This window comes from Choloepus didactylus, chromosome 3, assembly GCF_015220235.1.
Source record: "Choloepus didactylus isolate mChoDid1 chromosome 3, mChoDid1.pri, whole genome shotgun sequence".
Taxonomy (NCBI): Eukaryota; Metazoa; Chordata; class Mammalia; order Pilosa; family Megalonychidae; genus Choloepus; species Choloepus didactylus.
This window is the reverse complement of record NC_051309.1, coordinates 201,065,112-201,079,302: the sequence shown is the minus strand read 5'-3', so window position 1 is coordinate 201,079,302 and position 14,191 is coordinate 201,065,112. Positions and strand designations below refer to the sequence as shown.

Genomic DNA, 14,191 nt, shown 5'->3' with positions numbered 1-14,191 from the left:
GTGAGAGAGGAACCCCAGATGCAGCCTTTTCTTGAGAGAAGGTATCCTCTTATTGATGCCTTAATCTGGACATTTATCATGGCCTTAAAATTATAATTTGTAATCTGATAAATCCCCATTCCCCGTTATTAAAAGCCAGACCATTTCTGGTATATTGCATTTTAGAAGCTTTAGCAAACCGAAACACATATAATAACCAAAAGAGAACTCAGGTAGTCATACCAATATCAGGTAAAACAGATTTTAAGTAAAAAAAAAACTGTTAAAAGGGATATAGAGGGACACAATGTAACGATATAGGGGTCAATTCAACAAGACATAGTAGAACAATTATAAATATACATGCACCCAAGAGCAGGGCACCAAAATATATAAAACAAATACTGACAGATATGAAGGGGTAAATAGACAGTACTACATAATAGTAGGAAACTTCAATACACCTCTTTCAATAAGGGACAGAATATCTACACAGAAAATCAATAAGGAAGTAGAAGACTTGAACAATCCTAAAAACCAGCTAGACCAAACAGACATATATAGAACACTACACCCAACAAAAGCAGAACAGACATTCTTCTCTAATGCACAAATGTTCTCCAGGATAAAACATATGCTAGGTCACAAAGTAAATCTCAATAAATTTTAAAACACTGAAATCATACAACGTAGCTTCTCCAACCACAAAGGAATAACGCCTGAAATCAATAACAGAGGGAAAAATGGACACTTACAACACTCAACCAACCAATGGAACAAAGAAGAAATCACAAGGGAAATTAGGGAATACTTTGTGGCAAATGGAAATGAAAATACAGCATAACAAAATTTATGGGATGCAGCAAAAGCTGTGCTAAGATAGAAATTTATAGCTCTAAATACTTAAATTAAAAAAGAAAGATCTCAAATCAGACCTAACCTCATAACTGGAGGATCCAGAAAAAGGAAACTAAACCCAAAGAGAGAAGGAACAAATAATACAGATTAGAGTGAAGATAAATTAAACAGAGTAAAAAAACAAGAGAAACAACAAAACCAAAAGTCAGCTCTTTGAAAAGATCAATAAAATCAAACCTTTAGCTAGACAGACATAAAAAGAGAGACAGGATACAAATAACTAAATTCAGAAATGAAAGAGGACATGACTACCAACCCCACTGAAATAAAAACGTTTATAAGAGGATACTATGAACAACCAATTGTGTGCCAACAAATGAGATAACCCAGATGAAATGAACAATTTCATAGAAACAAACTATCTACAATAAAGCAAGAAGACACAGATTGCAACAGATCAATAAAGTGATAGAGACTGAATCAGAAATCAAAAGTCTTCCAACAAAGGAAAGTTCAGGAACAGACTGCTTCACTGGTGAATTTTATTGGACATTCCAAGAATCATTAACACCAATCCTGTTCAAAGTCTTCCAAAACAATGAAGTGGTATGAACACTTCCCAACTAATTCTATGACGTCAACATCACCCTAATACCAGAATCAGATAAAGACACCACAAAAAAAGAAAATTACAGACCAACATCCCTTATAAATATAAATGCAAAACTCCTCAAAACTAGCCAACTGAATCCAACAGCACATTAAAAAATCATATGCCACGATCAAACGGGATTTATCCCAAATATGCAAGGGTGGTTCCACATAGAAAATCAGTCATTGTAATACATCACATTAATAGAACAAAGGGGAAAAACATGCAGGACTATTTCAGTTTATGCAGAAAGGTGTCTGACAAAACCCAACACCCTTCTTGATAAAAAACACTCGGAAAACAAGGAATAGGAGAAAACTTCCTCAACATGTTAAAAGCATATACGAACCACACACTGATGTTCTTAACAGTGTTATTCATAGTTGCCAAAGTTGGAAGCAATCCAATTATTCATCAACTGATGAATAGATAAACAAAATGTGGTATAGACACACAATGGAATATTATTCAGCCATAAAAAGGAATGAAGTTCTGATACATGCAAAAACATGGATGAACCTTGAAAACATCAGGTTGAGTCAAATATTATTCAGATACAAAAGGAAAAATACAGTATGATCTCACTTTATAAAATAATTAGAATAAGCAAATTCATAGAGTCAGAAACTAGAATACAGGTTATCAAGGGCCAGGGTAGTGGTAGAGAATGGGAGTTAATGCTGAATTAGTATAGAGTTTCTGTTTGGGGTGTTGAAAAAGATTTGGTAGTGGATGGTGGTGATGGTAGCACAACACTATGAATGTAACTAACACTACTGAATCGTATATTTGAAAGGGGTTAAAGTAGGAAATTTTAGGTTATATATATTTCACCAGAATAAAAATTTTTAAAAACCATAGAAGAGTACAACATAAACAGTGAACCCTAATGTAAACTAAGGGCTATATTTAACAATATAATTAGAATATTGTTTCATCAATTGTTATAAAAGTACTACACTGATGTAAAGTGTTAAAAATAGGGAAAACTGCATGGGGGGAGGGTAATGAGGGAATGCTGTACTGTCTCCATGCATTTTGTATAAACCTACAACTTCTTTAATTTAAGAAGAAAAAAAAAAGAAGACTAAGAAGAAATCAGAAAGGTTTTCTGATCCAAATATACGAAATTACGGCAAAAACAGGAATGGACCAAACCTATAAACTCATTTATTGGCAACAAACACATAGACCGTGGGTATCTGTAATTTAGTAATTACAAGTAATTCCTTGCAACCTGCGAATAATTTAGTTTGATGCCCTCAGGAAATCAAGGCTCCAAGAAGTGAAATAACTTACTCAAAGTGAAATAGGTGGCAAAGCCAAGTCTCCTGTATGCCAGTCAAACATTCTTTCTACTCAGCACAATAAAGTTCTGCACATAGAGGGGAAAATAATAAGTCATATGAGTAAAAGATGTGAGAAACCCAAAATAGCATCCTTGTTCACTGGATATCCATACTGTTTAAAATTTATTTTATTTTTTAAAATACATGAAAGTCTGCACTTTTTAAAAAGGCATAGATTTTTACTGCTATAGAAGGCACAAACAGGACCGATGGGTAGAAGTCACAAGGAAGTTTTCTGATCAACACAAGGAGGAAGTGAATAAAAACATCAAAACTATTCAAGACATTGCCACATTAGAAACAGATGGATTAGAATCCATCATAAGTAACTGGTAAATAAGCTGGATAGCCAATTAACAAGGATGACATAGATAAAATTATTTTCAGAAATGGTGGCAGAGAGTAAATGACTGCCAAAGGCCCTTGTCTGCAAGGCTTTTAATATCTTTTTCTCCTGGACTTCTCAATACTAAGCAGCAACAGCATGATTAGAGCTACCTTCCAATAATACACTGCTAATTTGTTAATCTGCACAATTCTTTCTCTACTGCTCTTTTATTAAACTAAAAGTTTTCACGCCACAAAATTTTTAATCAGCAGCAAATAAATCTGCAGCCCATAATGTTTGAAGATAGATGCATTTTTTTCCTTTCCACTAAAATTTTATTTCATATTTTAACAGTTAGGAAATTAAGAGCAATCATAATAAATGCAATACCTTTAAAATAAGATCTTGTTCATAATGCTATGCTAAAGGAGTAATGTGAAGGGCACATTTACCTACACAATGTCTCATTACATCTGCTAACCACATCTCATATGCTAATTAACACAGCTCTAAAATACTCCTCTGATAATTCATTTAGGTTAGGAATTGATAGAAATGATTATCTGTACAAATCTGTTCTCAATGATGGGAGATATGTATTAACCACAGGTATAAATAAACATATATATGTGTAAATATATACTATATCTCTTCATAAGCTCACTTATACAAGTATGCATATGAACAAAATATTTTAAAACATACTTCACTGGTCAATTTAAGGAGACAGAGAAATCCATGATCATAAAATTATTTTATGGACCTTGCTAAGAAATAAACATATATATATAATTAACCACAATGAGAAATGAAAGAACCCTTCATCTTCACTACCAGGCAAAAAGTCTTTTCTTTTAAAGGCATAATAACAGCCAACAAAAAGTCAGTTGCTATCATCACTCAAATATATCTATTTTCTAGGACTGCTCTCAAAAGAATAAGTAGGTGAAAGGGGATCACTGAAGACTGTAGTGAATGGAATAACATGATTAGAACTTTAATTTCAGTTGGAGTAATATGAAAACAAGACTTAAAGGACTGGAGAAAAACAAGAGGTGAGGAGACCAATTAAGCTACCATGTTAGTCCAGATAATATGATGCTAGGTAATCTCTCTCCATAAAGTTTCAGAATGAGGAATGACTCAGGCTAAGTAAAAAGTATAAGAAAAGAGTTTCAAGAGAGCCATGTTACCCACTCCTGCCTTTTCCCCAGAGCAATTCAGAGGAACAGTCAGCCCTGTTCATGTGGTGAAGCCCCATGGGTCACAAATGACTATTGCCTGGATCTCACAAACAAAAAACTAGTCCTCATTCAACCAGGAACTGGCTTAATGATAAGGACAACAATGATTCCACTGTTCATTTAGATAGCCCTTTATGGTTTGCAAAGTTTTTAAGATGCAATATATTTGATAACTACTGTCTATGTCTAGAAGTAAAGTGATCTTCTAAGAAGACATGGGATTACTAGTTTGTTATTGATTGATCTGTTCATTCAGTCAACAAAAAAAAAACTATAATATATTGTATGCTATGGGGTCAAAAGTCATGAACTAGATGGACTAAGCCTAAAGGGGTGGGAGAAGTCAGGGTCTTTCAGGAACAAGTCCTGCTTCCTCTGTCAGCATGAAATCTGTGCACACCCCCGTATCCTCTGGAACTAGCCACAGAAAAAGCCTAGTAAAAGGGATTACCACATCAGGTTCACCTAATCTGGGTCCTGTTCCAAAGAAGTGAAAAGTCCTGTTATAGCTGGACAAAGGCTTTGTGATATCTGGCCTTGCAATAGCTTCTGTTATCATTATCAAGTTATGGCCCAACTTCAGCCTGGACCACTTGTTAACAGACACATTTGCCACTGAAATTCAGAGAAGTATTGAGAGCCAATCAAATGTGGTGGTGAATACATAACTATGTGTTGTAACATTGATTGTACACTAAGGATGGACTATACAGTACATGAATAAAACTTTTTTAAAAAAAGCCAAAACTAACAGAAATGTATTCAGTGTGACATGAACATGTAAATTTAGCAGCATTTGTAAAGAGCACCATAAAAAGTAACAAAAGAAATATATTTCTTAGACATTCAGAATAGTTTCTTATAAGACAAAGTATTGAGGTCAATACTTCTAATGCTTTGAAAAGGATAAAATATTATAAAACATTGTATTTTAAATGGAAGAACTGTCAATTTTAATTAAGGACACCACTGAGCAAGCAGCAGGTACTCAATAATTACTTACTGATTTAAATTCTCTGGTCTATATTACTGAGGTAATTCAGGTAGCCTAGGGAAAATTAGGCTATAGATCTAATGCGATTAACAGTAAGTCAAAAAGTTACTTAAAATATTCTTCTATCTTCTGTCAGTTTTCCAATAAATGTAGCTTTAGGAGAAATTTTTGAGGGTACCTGGTATAGAAAGGTAGCTATTCTGACTTCTCAAACATATAGCCCATTCCTTCTATATATGATCCTCTAAAATAAAGCTTTTAAATTTGAAATTAACAAAATGCTGATGATAACATGCTTTGACCATCTTCCCAAGGTGTGCCGTTTAACTTCCAGCATTTGCAGCTTTAGTTGTTCTTACTGCTCCACTAAAAGCCTATATATATTACTTTGCTCTGCACTTTTTGAATATTACTACTCTCCTGTTATTCAATCTGTAAAGACTTAAAACAAATCCTAACTGACAGAGCTACATGATCACTCTGTAGAGACAAAAACAAAAAAAAAAACAAAAAAAACCCACACATACATAAATATACACACATCAGCACTTTACTCAATTCTTCCAATAAATCTGTTTTTAAATTATACATTCTAAAGGGAATAAAATAGAGTATAAAGATAAAATGGTACAACAATTTTATCTAGTTTAAACTAACTTGAGGAAAATTTCAAATAAATAGTTCATAAGCAATTCATATCAACTGAACTCAAATCACTACAGCCTTAACAAGTGCTCCTACTGATTGTATTTTGTAAGCATACAATGAGAACATCAATTTTACTGACAATAAATGCATATTTACTATAGCTAGCTAATATCCTGAATTTCAGTTAAAATATACTGATGTCAGGGTTTAGAAATGTAAATTAAAATACTCAAGAAATGGAAATTATAATCACTACAAAGATTTGCTAAAGGCTTATGAAACTTCTTAATCTACTCTGAACATGTATTTCTCGATTTTGACTATTTCCCCATTAAATTAAATGTCCAATTTTTTTAGAAGGTGATTTTGGTTTTGGTTTGCCTGCTGTCATTTTTTTAAAATAGTAACTGCCAAATGTATACATTTTACCCCCAATAGCCAAGTTGACAGCAGCCTAATTTTGGTAGGGAGTATAATACTCAACTTCTCTGGAAATAATTTTGCTTAAAACAAAGGACAGGAAATTGCAAATATTCTAGAATATGGTTTTAAAAAAAAATAGCTTTCCAAAGGGTAACTTACTAAGGTTTTGCCCAAAGAGTCAGGGTAACATTTTCCTTTCAAAAGAAATCATTGCAGAGGCAGGGCAAGATGGCAGAGCAGGGAGGTGTGGAATTTACTTAGTCCTAGTAAATAGCCAGAAACAACTAGTAAATAGTCTGGAACAACTGTATGGGGAACATTCGTGACCGGACACACACTGGACACGAGTCTGGAGTGGGTGAAAGGGCCAAGCTCACAGCACAGAACTGTAAGTAAAATTCCCCAAATGTGAGAAGCTGGTGCCCCTCTTGGAATGGCAGGCTCAGCTGGAACACTCCCCAGTGGGAAAAAGAGGCAGTCTACTAGGAGGAAGGGAAGGTAGCTGAACCAAGCTCCAACTGCAGTTTTAATTAATGAATGTGGACTATACTGAATACAAGTAATGAACACCAATAAACTCAGAGCAAGAAGGACAGGTACCCTGAGGTCTCTCCCAGCAGAGAGGAAGAGAAGCTGATGGAAAATAATAATAATAATAAATAAATAAAAACAGAGGCCTGTGGAGATGAATGAGCTCAGAATACTGGAAAATGGCTGTGTCCCAAGAAAAGGGGCACACAGAACCAGATACCAACTCTGCTTGACCAGCAAAACTGGGGGACAGGGGACTGGATCTGAAAAGGGGATTTCTTTTTTTTAGTTCTCTCATTCTAAGTAAATCATTAGAGAAAGCCTCAGGCATTTTCAGTTGTCAGCCCTGACCCAGGCAAGCTGTAGAGTTAAGAGAGCCAGAGAGACAAAGGAAGAAGCCAAGTGAAAGAGATAATTCCCTCAAGGGCCTATCTTCCCTATGAAAAGGCGGGTCAGGGCCCAGCTCAAGTGGCTGCCCTCCCTCAGAAAATTCAGACCCCAGGGCCTTGGGGGAAAAAAAAAAAATAGAAACAGCTTAAGCTTGGCTTCTGACAACCTTGATCCCTGTCTGGGACAGGGTCCGTTGAGAATTAAAGGCACAGCACCTCTTTCCATCATTGGGGAACTGTGGACTATCGCCACCTGCTGGGCAGGATAGGAAAAGCACAGAGTCTAGAGGCCACACAGGAAAGTCTGGCAACCTGCTGAGTCTCACCCTCAGGGAAACCTGATACTGATTATACCCTCCTCCTGAGACCTGGACCTGTCTAGCCTGGGAAAATCCGATGGGGGTAATCAAGGAAACCAGATGCCTAGACAACCAAAAATTACGAATCACACTAGGGAAAATGAAGACACGGCCCAATCAAAGGAACAAACTTACAATTCAAATGAGATACAGGAGTTAAGTAACTAATTAAAGATGTTCAAACAAACCTTCTAAATCAAATCAACGAGCTGAAGGAAAATGTGGCAAAAGAGATGAAGGATATAAAGAAGACACTGAGTAACCATAAAGAAGAATCTGTAAGCTTGAAAAAAAATGGCAGAATTTATGAGAATGAAAGGCACAATAGAAGAGATGAAAAACACAATGGAGACATACAACAGCGGATATGAAGAGGCAGAAAAAAGGAAAGGATTCATGAACTGGAGAGCAGGACATCTGAAATCCTACACACAAAATAACACATAGGGAAAAGAATGAAAAAATATGAGCAGTGTCTAAGGGAATTGAATTAACAACATGAAGCACATGAATATACACATAATGGTGTCCTAGAAAGAAACAAGGGAAAAGGGGCAGAAACAATAATGGAGGAAATAATCAAAGAAAATTTCCCATCTCTTATGAAAGACATAAAATTACAGATTCAAGAAGTGCAGTGTACCTCAAACAGAATAGATCCGAACAGACCAACTCCAAGATACTTAATCAGATTATCAAATGTCAAAGACAAAGAGAATTCTGAAAGCAGCAAGAGAAAAGTGATCCATCACATACAAGGGAAGCTCGATAAGACTATGTGTGGATTTCTCAGTAGAAACCATGGAGGTGAGAAGGGAATGGTACGATACATTTAAGATACTGAAAGAGAAAAACTGCCAATCAAGAATTCTATATCTAGCAAAACTGTCCTTCAAAAATGAGGAAAGGTTTAAAATATTTTCAGACAGACACAGAGAGTTTGTGAACAAGATACCTGCTCAACAAGAAATACTAAAGGGAGCACTACACACAGATAGAAAAAGACAGGAGAGAGAGGTTCAGAGAAGAGTATAGAAATGAAGACTATCAGTAAGGGTAAAAAGAGAGAAAAATAAAATAAAATACGACACATAAAGTCCAAAAGACAAAATGGCAGACAGTAGACACTGAGTGAAATTAGCCAGAAACAAAAGGACAAATACTCTATGGTCTCGCTAATATGAACTAACGTTAATGAGCAAAACTTGAAAGTTAAAGTTGAGAACACAGGTTATCAGGAGATAGAAAGAGGGTAGAGATCAGGAATCTGATGCTGAAGGAGTACAGAATGCTCAACAGGATTGACTGTATAGATCCAGAAATGGATAGCAAAATACTGTGTGATGGTAACACAGTACTAAAAGTACTCTGAACAAACATGAGTGTGAGTATGGGTGAAAGAGGAAGGCTAGGGGCATGCATGATACCAGAAAGAAAGATAGAAGATAAAAGACTGGGACTGTATAACTTATTGAAGCCTACAGTAGTCAATGATGGTGATTAAGTGCACTAATATAAGAATTTTTTACATGAGGGAGAAGAAATGAATGTCAACATAGCAAGGTATTGGAAACTGGATGGTATAGGGAAAAAATACAATCAACGCAAACTAGAGTCTATAGTTAACAGTAACACTGTAATATACTTCCACTAATTGTAACAATGGCAATATACCACAGCTAAATGTTTACAGGAATGGGATATAAGGAAGTGGTATGGTATTCTCGGTGTTGTTTTTGTTGTATGACCTTTTCATTGTATTTTATTTTATTTTTACCTATCTTTCTTATGCTTCATTTTTTCCCTCCTCTTCCTTTTTCATTGCAGAAGAAATGGAAATGTCCTCATATAGACTATGGTGGTAAATGCATAACTATGTGATTATACCAGGTATCATTGATTGTTTACATAGGATGGATTGCATGGTATGAGAATAAAACTATTTAAAAAATAAATAGAGGGATACAAGTGCTGGAGAAACGTGGAGAGAGGTATGTACCTATTGTCTATAGGTGGGGAAATAGAACGGTGCAGCCCATCTGGAGGACAGTGTGGTAGTTCCACAGGAAGCTAAGTAGAGGGTTGCCATATGGTCCTGCAACCCTGTTATTGGTTGTACACTTGGAGAACTGAGAGCAGGGACACGAGTGGACATTTGAACACTGGTGTTTGTGGTGATAGTATCCATGATTTGCAATGAATGGAGGTGGCCTAAGGGCACATCGACTGATCAACTGAATGGTGAACTGTGTGTATACATACAGTGGAATAGTGAGCAGCAGCAAGAAGGAATGAAGTTGTGAAGTATGCAACTAGGTGAAAAGATCTCGAGGACAGTAGGTTGAGTGAAATAAGCCAGAAATGAAAAGACAAACATAATAACGCCTCACTAATATGGGCTAACAATAATGTGCAAACTCAGAATTGAATCCGGGAGTATGGGTTATCAGGGGAAGGCTTATGTAAAGGTTCCTTGATCATAAGGGCTTATAGGAGTCACATCTATCCATGAGTTGTAACAGTTATTTCTAAATTCTAAGATGCTAAGCTGTTTGTGTGTGATCTGGTTTGCCCCTAGAGCTTCAGGTGTCTGTGTGGCACCTGGTAATCAAAGCCGAAGTTTGGCAGCTATGAGTGTTGGCATTGCCCCATGCAGCAACTGTTAAAGAGGCTGAAAAGGAGATCAGACTTTGATTGGAGATATGAACGAAATGAACTTGGTTGAAATTGGGGTAGATCAGACCAAAGGGTAGAGGATGACATTAACTGTGTTTCAAAACTTCAATTTCTCTGTGGGACCAAAGGAAGAGATGCTCATTTGGTGCAAAATCTGTATTTTCTGTAGCACACTATAAAATTTAACTTGCATGGTCAATTTATTCAAATACCATAATTACATGGAACCTTGAATAGGGGGTGAGATCTGTTGGTTTGTACAGGTTAGTGTGAAGTCCTGATACATCGCAGAGTAATTCTGGCAGAGAATAAAAAGTATTTGCAAAGCCCCCTTGAGGGCCTGGGGAAAAATGTGGAAATGTTAAAAGCTTCCCCACCTAGGGAACTCCTGATACTCTCGCAAGCATTAGGAACTACCATTGCAGTAGGCCAAGCCCTTGATCTTGGGGCTTGCCCTTATGAAGCTTGTCACTGCAAAGGAGAGGCTGAGCCTAGTTATAATTGTGCCTAAGAGTCACTCCCAGAGAACCTCTTTTGTTGCTCAGATGTGGCCTCTCTCTCTAAGCCAATTCTGCAAGTAAACTCATTGCCCTTCCTCCTATGTGGGACATGTCTCCCAGGGGTGTAAATCTCCCTGACAACATGGGATGTGACTACCGAGGATGAGCCTGGACCTGGCATTGTAAGATTGAGAAAGCCTTCTTGACCAAAAGGGGGAAGAGAAATGAGACAAGATAAAGTTTCAGATTTATCTTGCTTCAGGTGTCTGTGTGACACCTGGTACTGCTGAGAGATTTCAAATGGAGTGAAGAGGTCATTATAGAGGTAACTTATGCATTATATAGATATACCTTTTTAGTTTTTAATTTATTAGAATAGCTAGATGGAAATATGTGAAACTGCTGAACTGTAATCCAGTATCCTTAATTCTTGAAGACGATCATATAACTGTATAGCTTATATGGTGTGACCATGTGATTGTGAAAACCTTATGGCTCACACACTCCGTTTACCCAGTGTATGGACAAATGAGTAGAAAAATGGAGGAAAAAAAGTAAATGAATAATAGGGGAGAATGAGGGGTATGGGATGTTTTGGGTGTTCTCTTTCACTTTTATTTTTATTCTTATTTTTATTGTTATTTTTTGAGTAATGAAAATGTTCAAAAATTGATTGTGGTGGTGAATACACAACTATATGATGATACTGTGAACTGTTGTACACTTTGGATGGTTGTATGGTATGTGAATATATTTCAATAAAATTGCATTTAAAAAAATTAAGGAGAGAGTTCCACTTCTAGTGATGCAATAGTTTATATCATACTAACCTTCCTACAGAGAGCAATTAGGAAATCTTGGGAAATTTTAAACTATTTAAAGACACTGGAAAGCAAACAGAAGCAGGTAGAAACTGGAATGGACTAGACTCTTGACCGAAGGGAATGGCTCTGGATAAGATCCATGTTTATACAATTTTCCCCAGAAGGGTACTCAACAGTATTAGAGGTGGAATGCAGCTCCAACTCAAGCAGAAAGTCTGTTTTGTTGATTTAAGATACCAGAAAACAGAGTTAAGATATGCCAGAGCAGCTGGAAAGAAAGGTAGAAAATACTGAACAGGATAGAATCACAAAACGTAGGTATAAACTCCATTGTGTTTTAGTTCTCAGTATACACCCAGAAGATCTGAAAGTAGTGGCACACATTTGCACACTGACATTCATAGCAGCATTGTTCACAACTGCCAAGAGATGGAAACAATCCAAGTGTCCGTCAACAAGTGAGTGGATAAACACATACGATGGAATACTATGCGGTAGGAAGAAGGAATGAGGTCGTGAAACATGACAACATGGATGAACCCTGAAGACATAATGCTGAGTGAAATAAGCCAGACACAAAAGGAGAGATATTGTATGTTAGCACTAATGTGAATTCCCTGAACAATGTAAAATCAGTGTCTTATAATGTAGAATATAGGGGACCCTAAAGATCAACAGAGCTAGTGAAGGGGGAACGATAACCTAGTATGTACAGACATGATAATGAGGGTGAACTTAACGTTATGGTAATGGACAGAGGTGATTATGGCTTGTTGATGGGATTATAAGTATCAATACCACATTGAAGGTGAATATGATCGAAAGTGGTTACTTAAATGCATGTAACCCACGAGGCACTACAAATATAAATAAGTGTTCACATGATATACTTCTAAGGTATGACACTGGTACAAAGAGTTAACAACAGAGTAGTATATGGAAAAACTACCCATTATATATTATAAACTATATTTAATAGGAACATCTTACCAGCACTACACTAATACTAGGAATGAAAAATTAGTGGCTGATAAGAGCTCTGAGATGTTTTGGGTTATGACAATTGTTTAAAATTGAGAGTGATGATGATTGTACAACAAGATAATGTGAGATATTGGTTGTTTATCTTGGGTAGAATATATGCTATGTGAAATTAGGAACCCCATACTTAATAAGTCAAGCCTTTGATCTTGAAGCTTGCTCTTGTGAAACTTATGGCTGTAAAAGAGAGGCTAAGCCTTCCTATAACTATGCCTAAGAGGCACCTCCAGAGAGCCTTTTTTGTTGCTCAGATGTGGCCTCTCTAAGCCCAAATAGGCAAATAAATTCATTAACCTCCCCCCACATGATTCCCAGGGAAGTAAATCTCCCAGGTGATGTGGGACATGACTCCCAGCAATGAGCTGGCCCTGGCATTGAGGGCTTCAAAATACCTTCTTGACCAAAAAGGGGAAAAGAAAGGTAACAAAATAAGGTTACAGTGACTAAGAGATTTCAAATAAAGTCGAAAGGCTATCCTGGAGGTTTCTCTTTATGCAAGCTCCAGCCACATATCTCAAATGGCCACAGTATGCCATGCCCTTACCAACAGTAGTTCTGAAATACCTAGGTCCTGATCTGAGATTCTATAAAAGTTTCCCTCAGTAACTTTATCTCTCAGAAATTTAAATTCACCAGAGTGTTCCTATGTCAGACAAGGCCTAAAACCCAGAGGCAACAGCCTCTTTAAGAACAACAATCAGATGTAGCTCCCGTCTCCATAATGCTGACACCCTTTTTCAAAATGAGCAAGTTAATGTGGTCTCTGTCTAGACAGCCCTGAAGATCGGGAAAGTGATTAAATGAGAAGAAGAGGTAGCAACAAACAAGACAGGATTTAACAAAGGATTATGAATAACCAATTTTCATATTTTTTTTTTAGATGCTAGGGTATTAGAATAGCTAGAAGGAAATAACTGAAAAGGTAGAACTATAAGCCGTAACATTCTTTGAAATTTGCTCTATAGTTACTTGTTAAATTGTACTTTGAAAGTTCTCACCTTTCTGTATATATCATATATTTCACAATAAGGAAAGACCTGAAACTGTGGAACTGTAACCCATAACATTCTTTGAAATTACCTATATAACCACTTGTTAAATTGTACTTTGAAAGTTCTCACCTTTCTGTATTTTTATTTTACAATAAAGAAATAACTGAAAAGGTGAAACTGTAACCCATAATATTCTTTGAAATTTGTTCTACAGTTACTCATTAAATTGTACTTTGAAGGTTCTTACCTTTCTGTATATATCTTATATTTCACAACAAGGAAAGACCTGAAACTGTGGAACTATAGCCCATAACATTCTTTGAAATTACCTATATAACTACTTGTTAAATTGTACTTTGAAAGTTCTCATCTTTCTGTATATATATTTTACAATAAAGAAATAA

At 36.2% G+C, this 14,191-nt stretch overlaps 1 protein-coding gene across 3 annotated transcripts in view; it reads right to left on the bottom strand.

The window, feature by feature from the left end:
• Positions 1-14,191, bottom strand: part of SNX25 (sorting nexin 25) — a 180,726-nt gene that overhangs the window by 108,424 nt on the left and 58,111 nt on the right. Inside the window, exon 1 of one of the 3 annotated variants that reach the window (XM_037831117.1) lies at positions 2,789-2,864. The exons of the other annotated variants lie outside the window; for them this stretch is intronic. Coding sequence (XP_037687045.1) covers position 2,789 — 1 coding nt within the window. The 5' untranslated portion in view covers positions 2,790-2,864. Of the gene's footprint in view, positions 1-2,788; positions 2,865-14,191 lie in introns of those variants that run through there. 3 annotated transcript variants of the gene reach the window in all.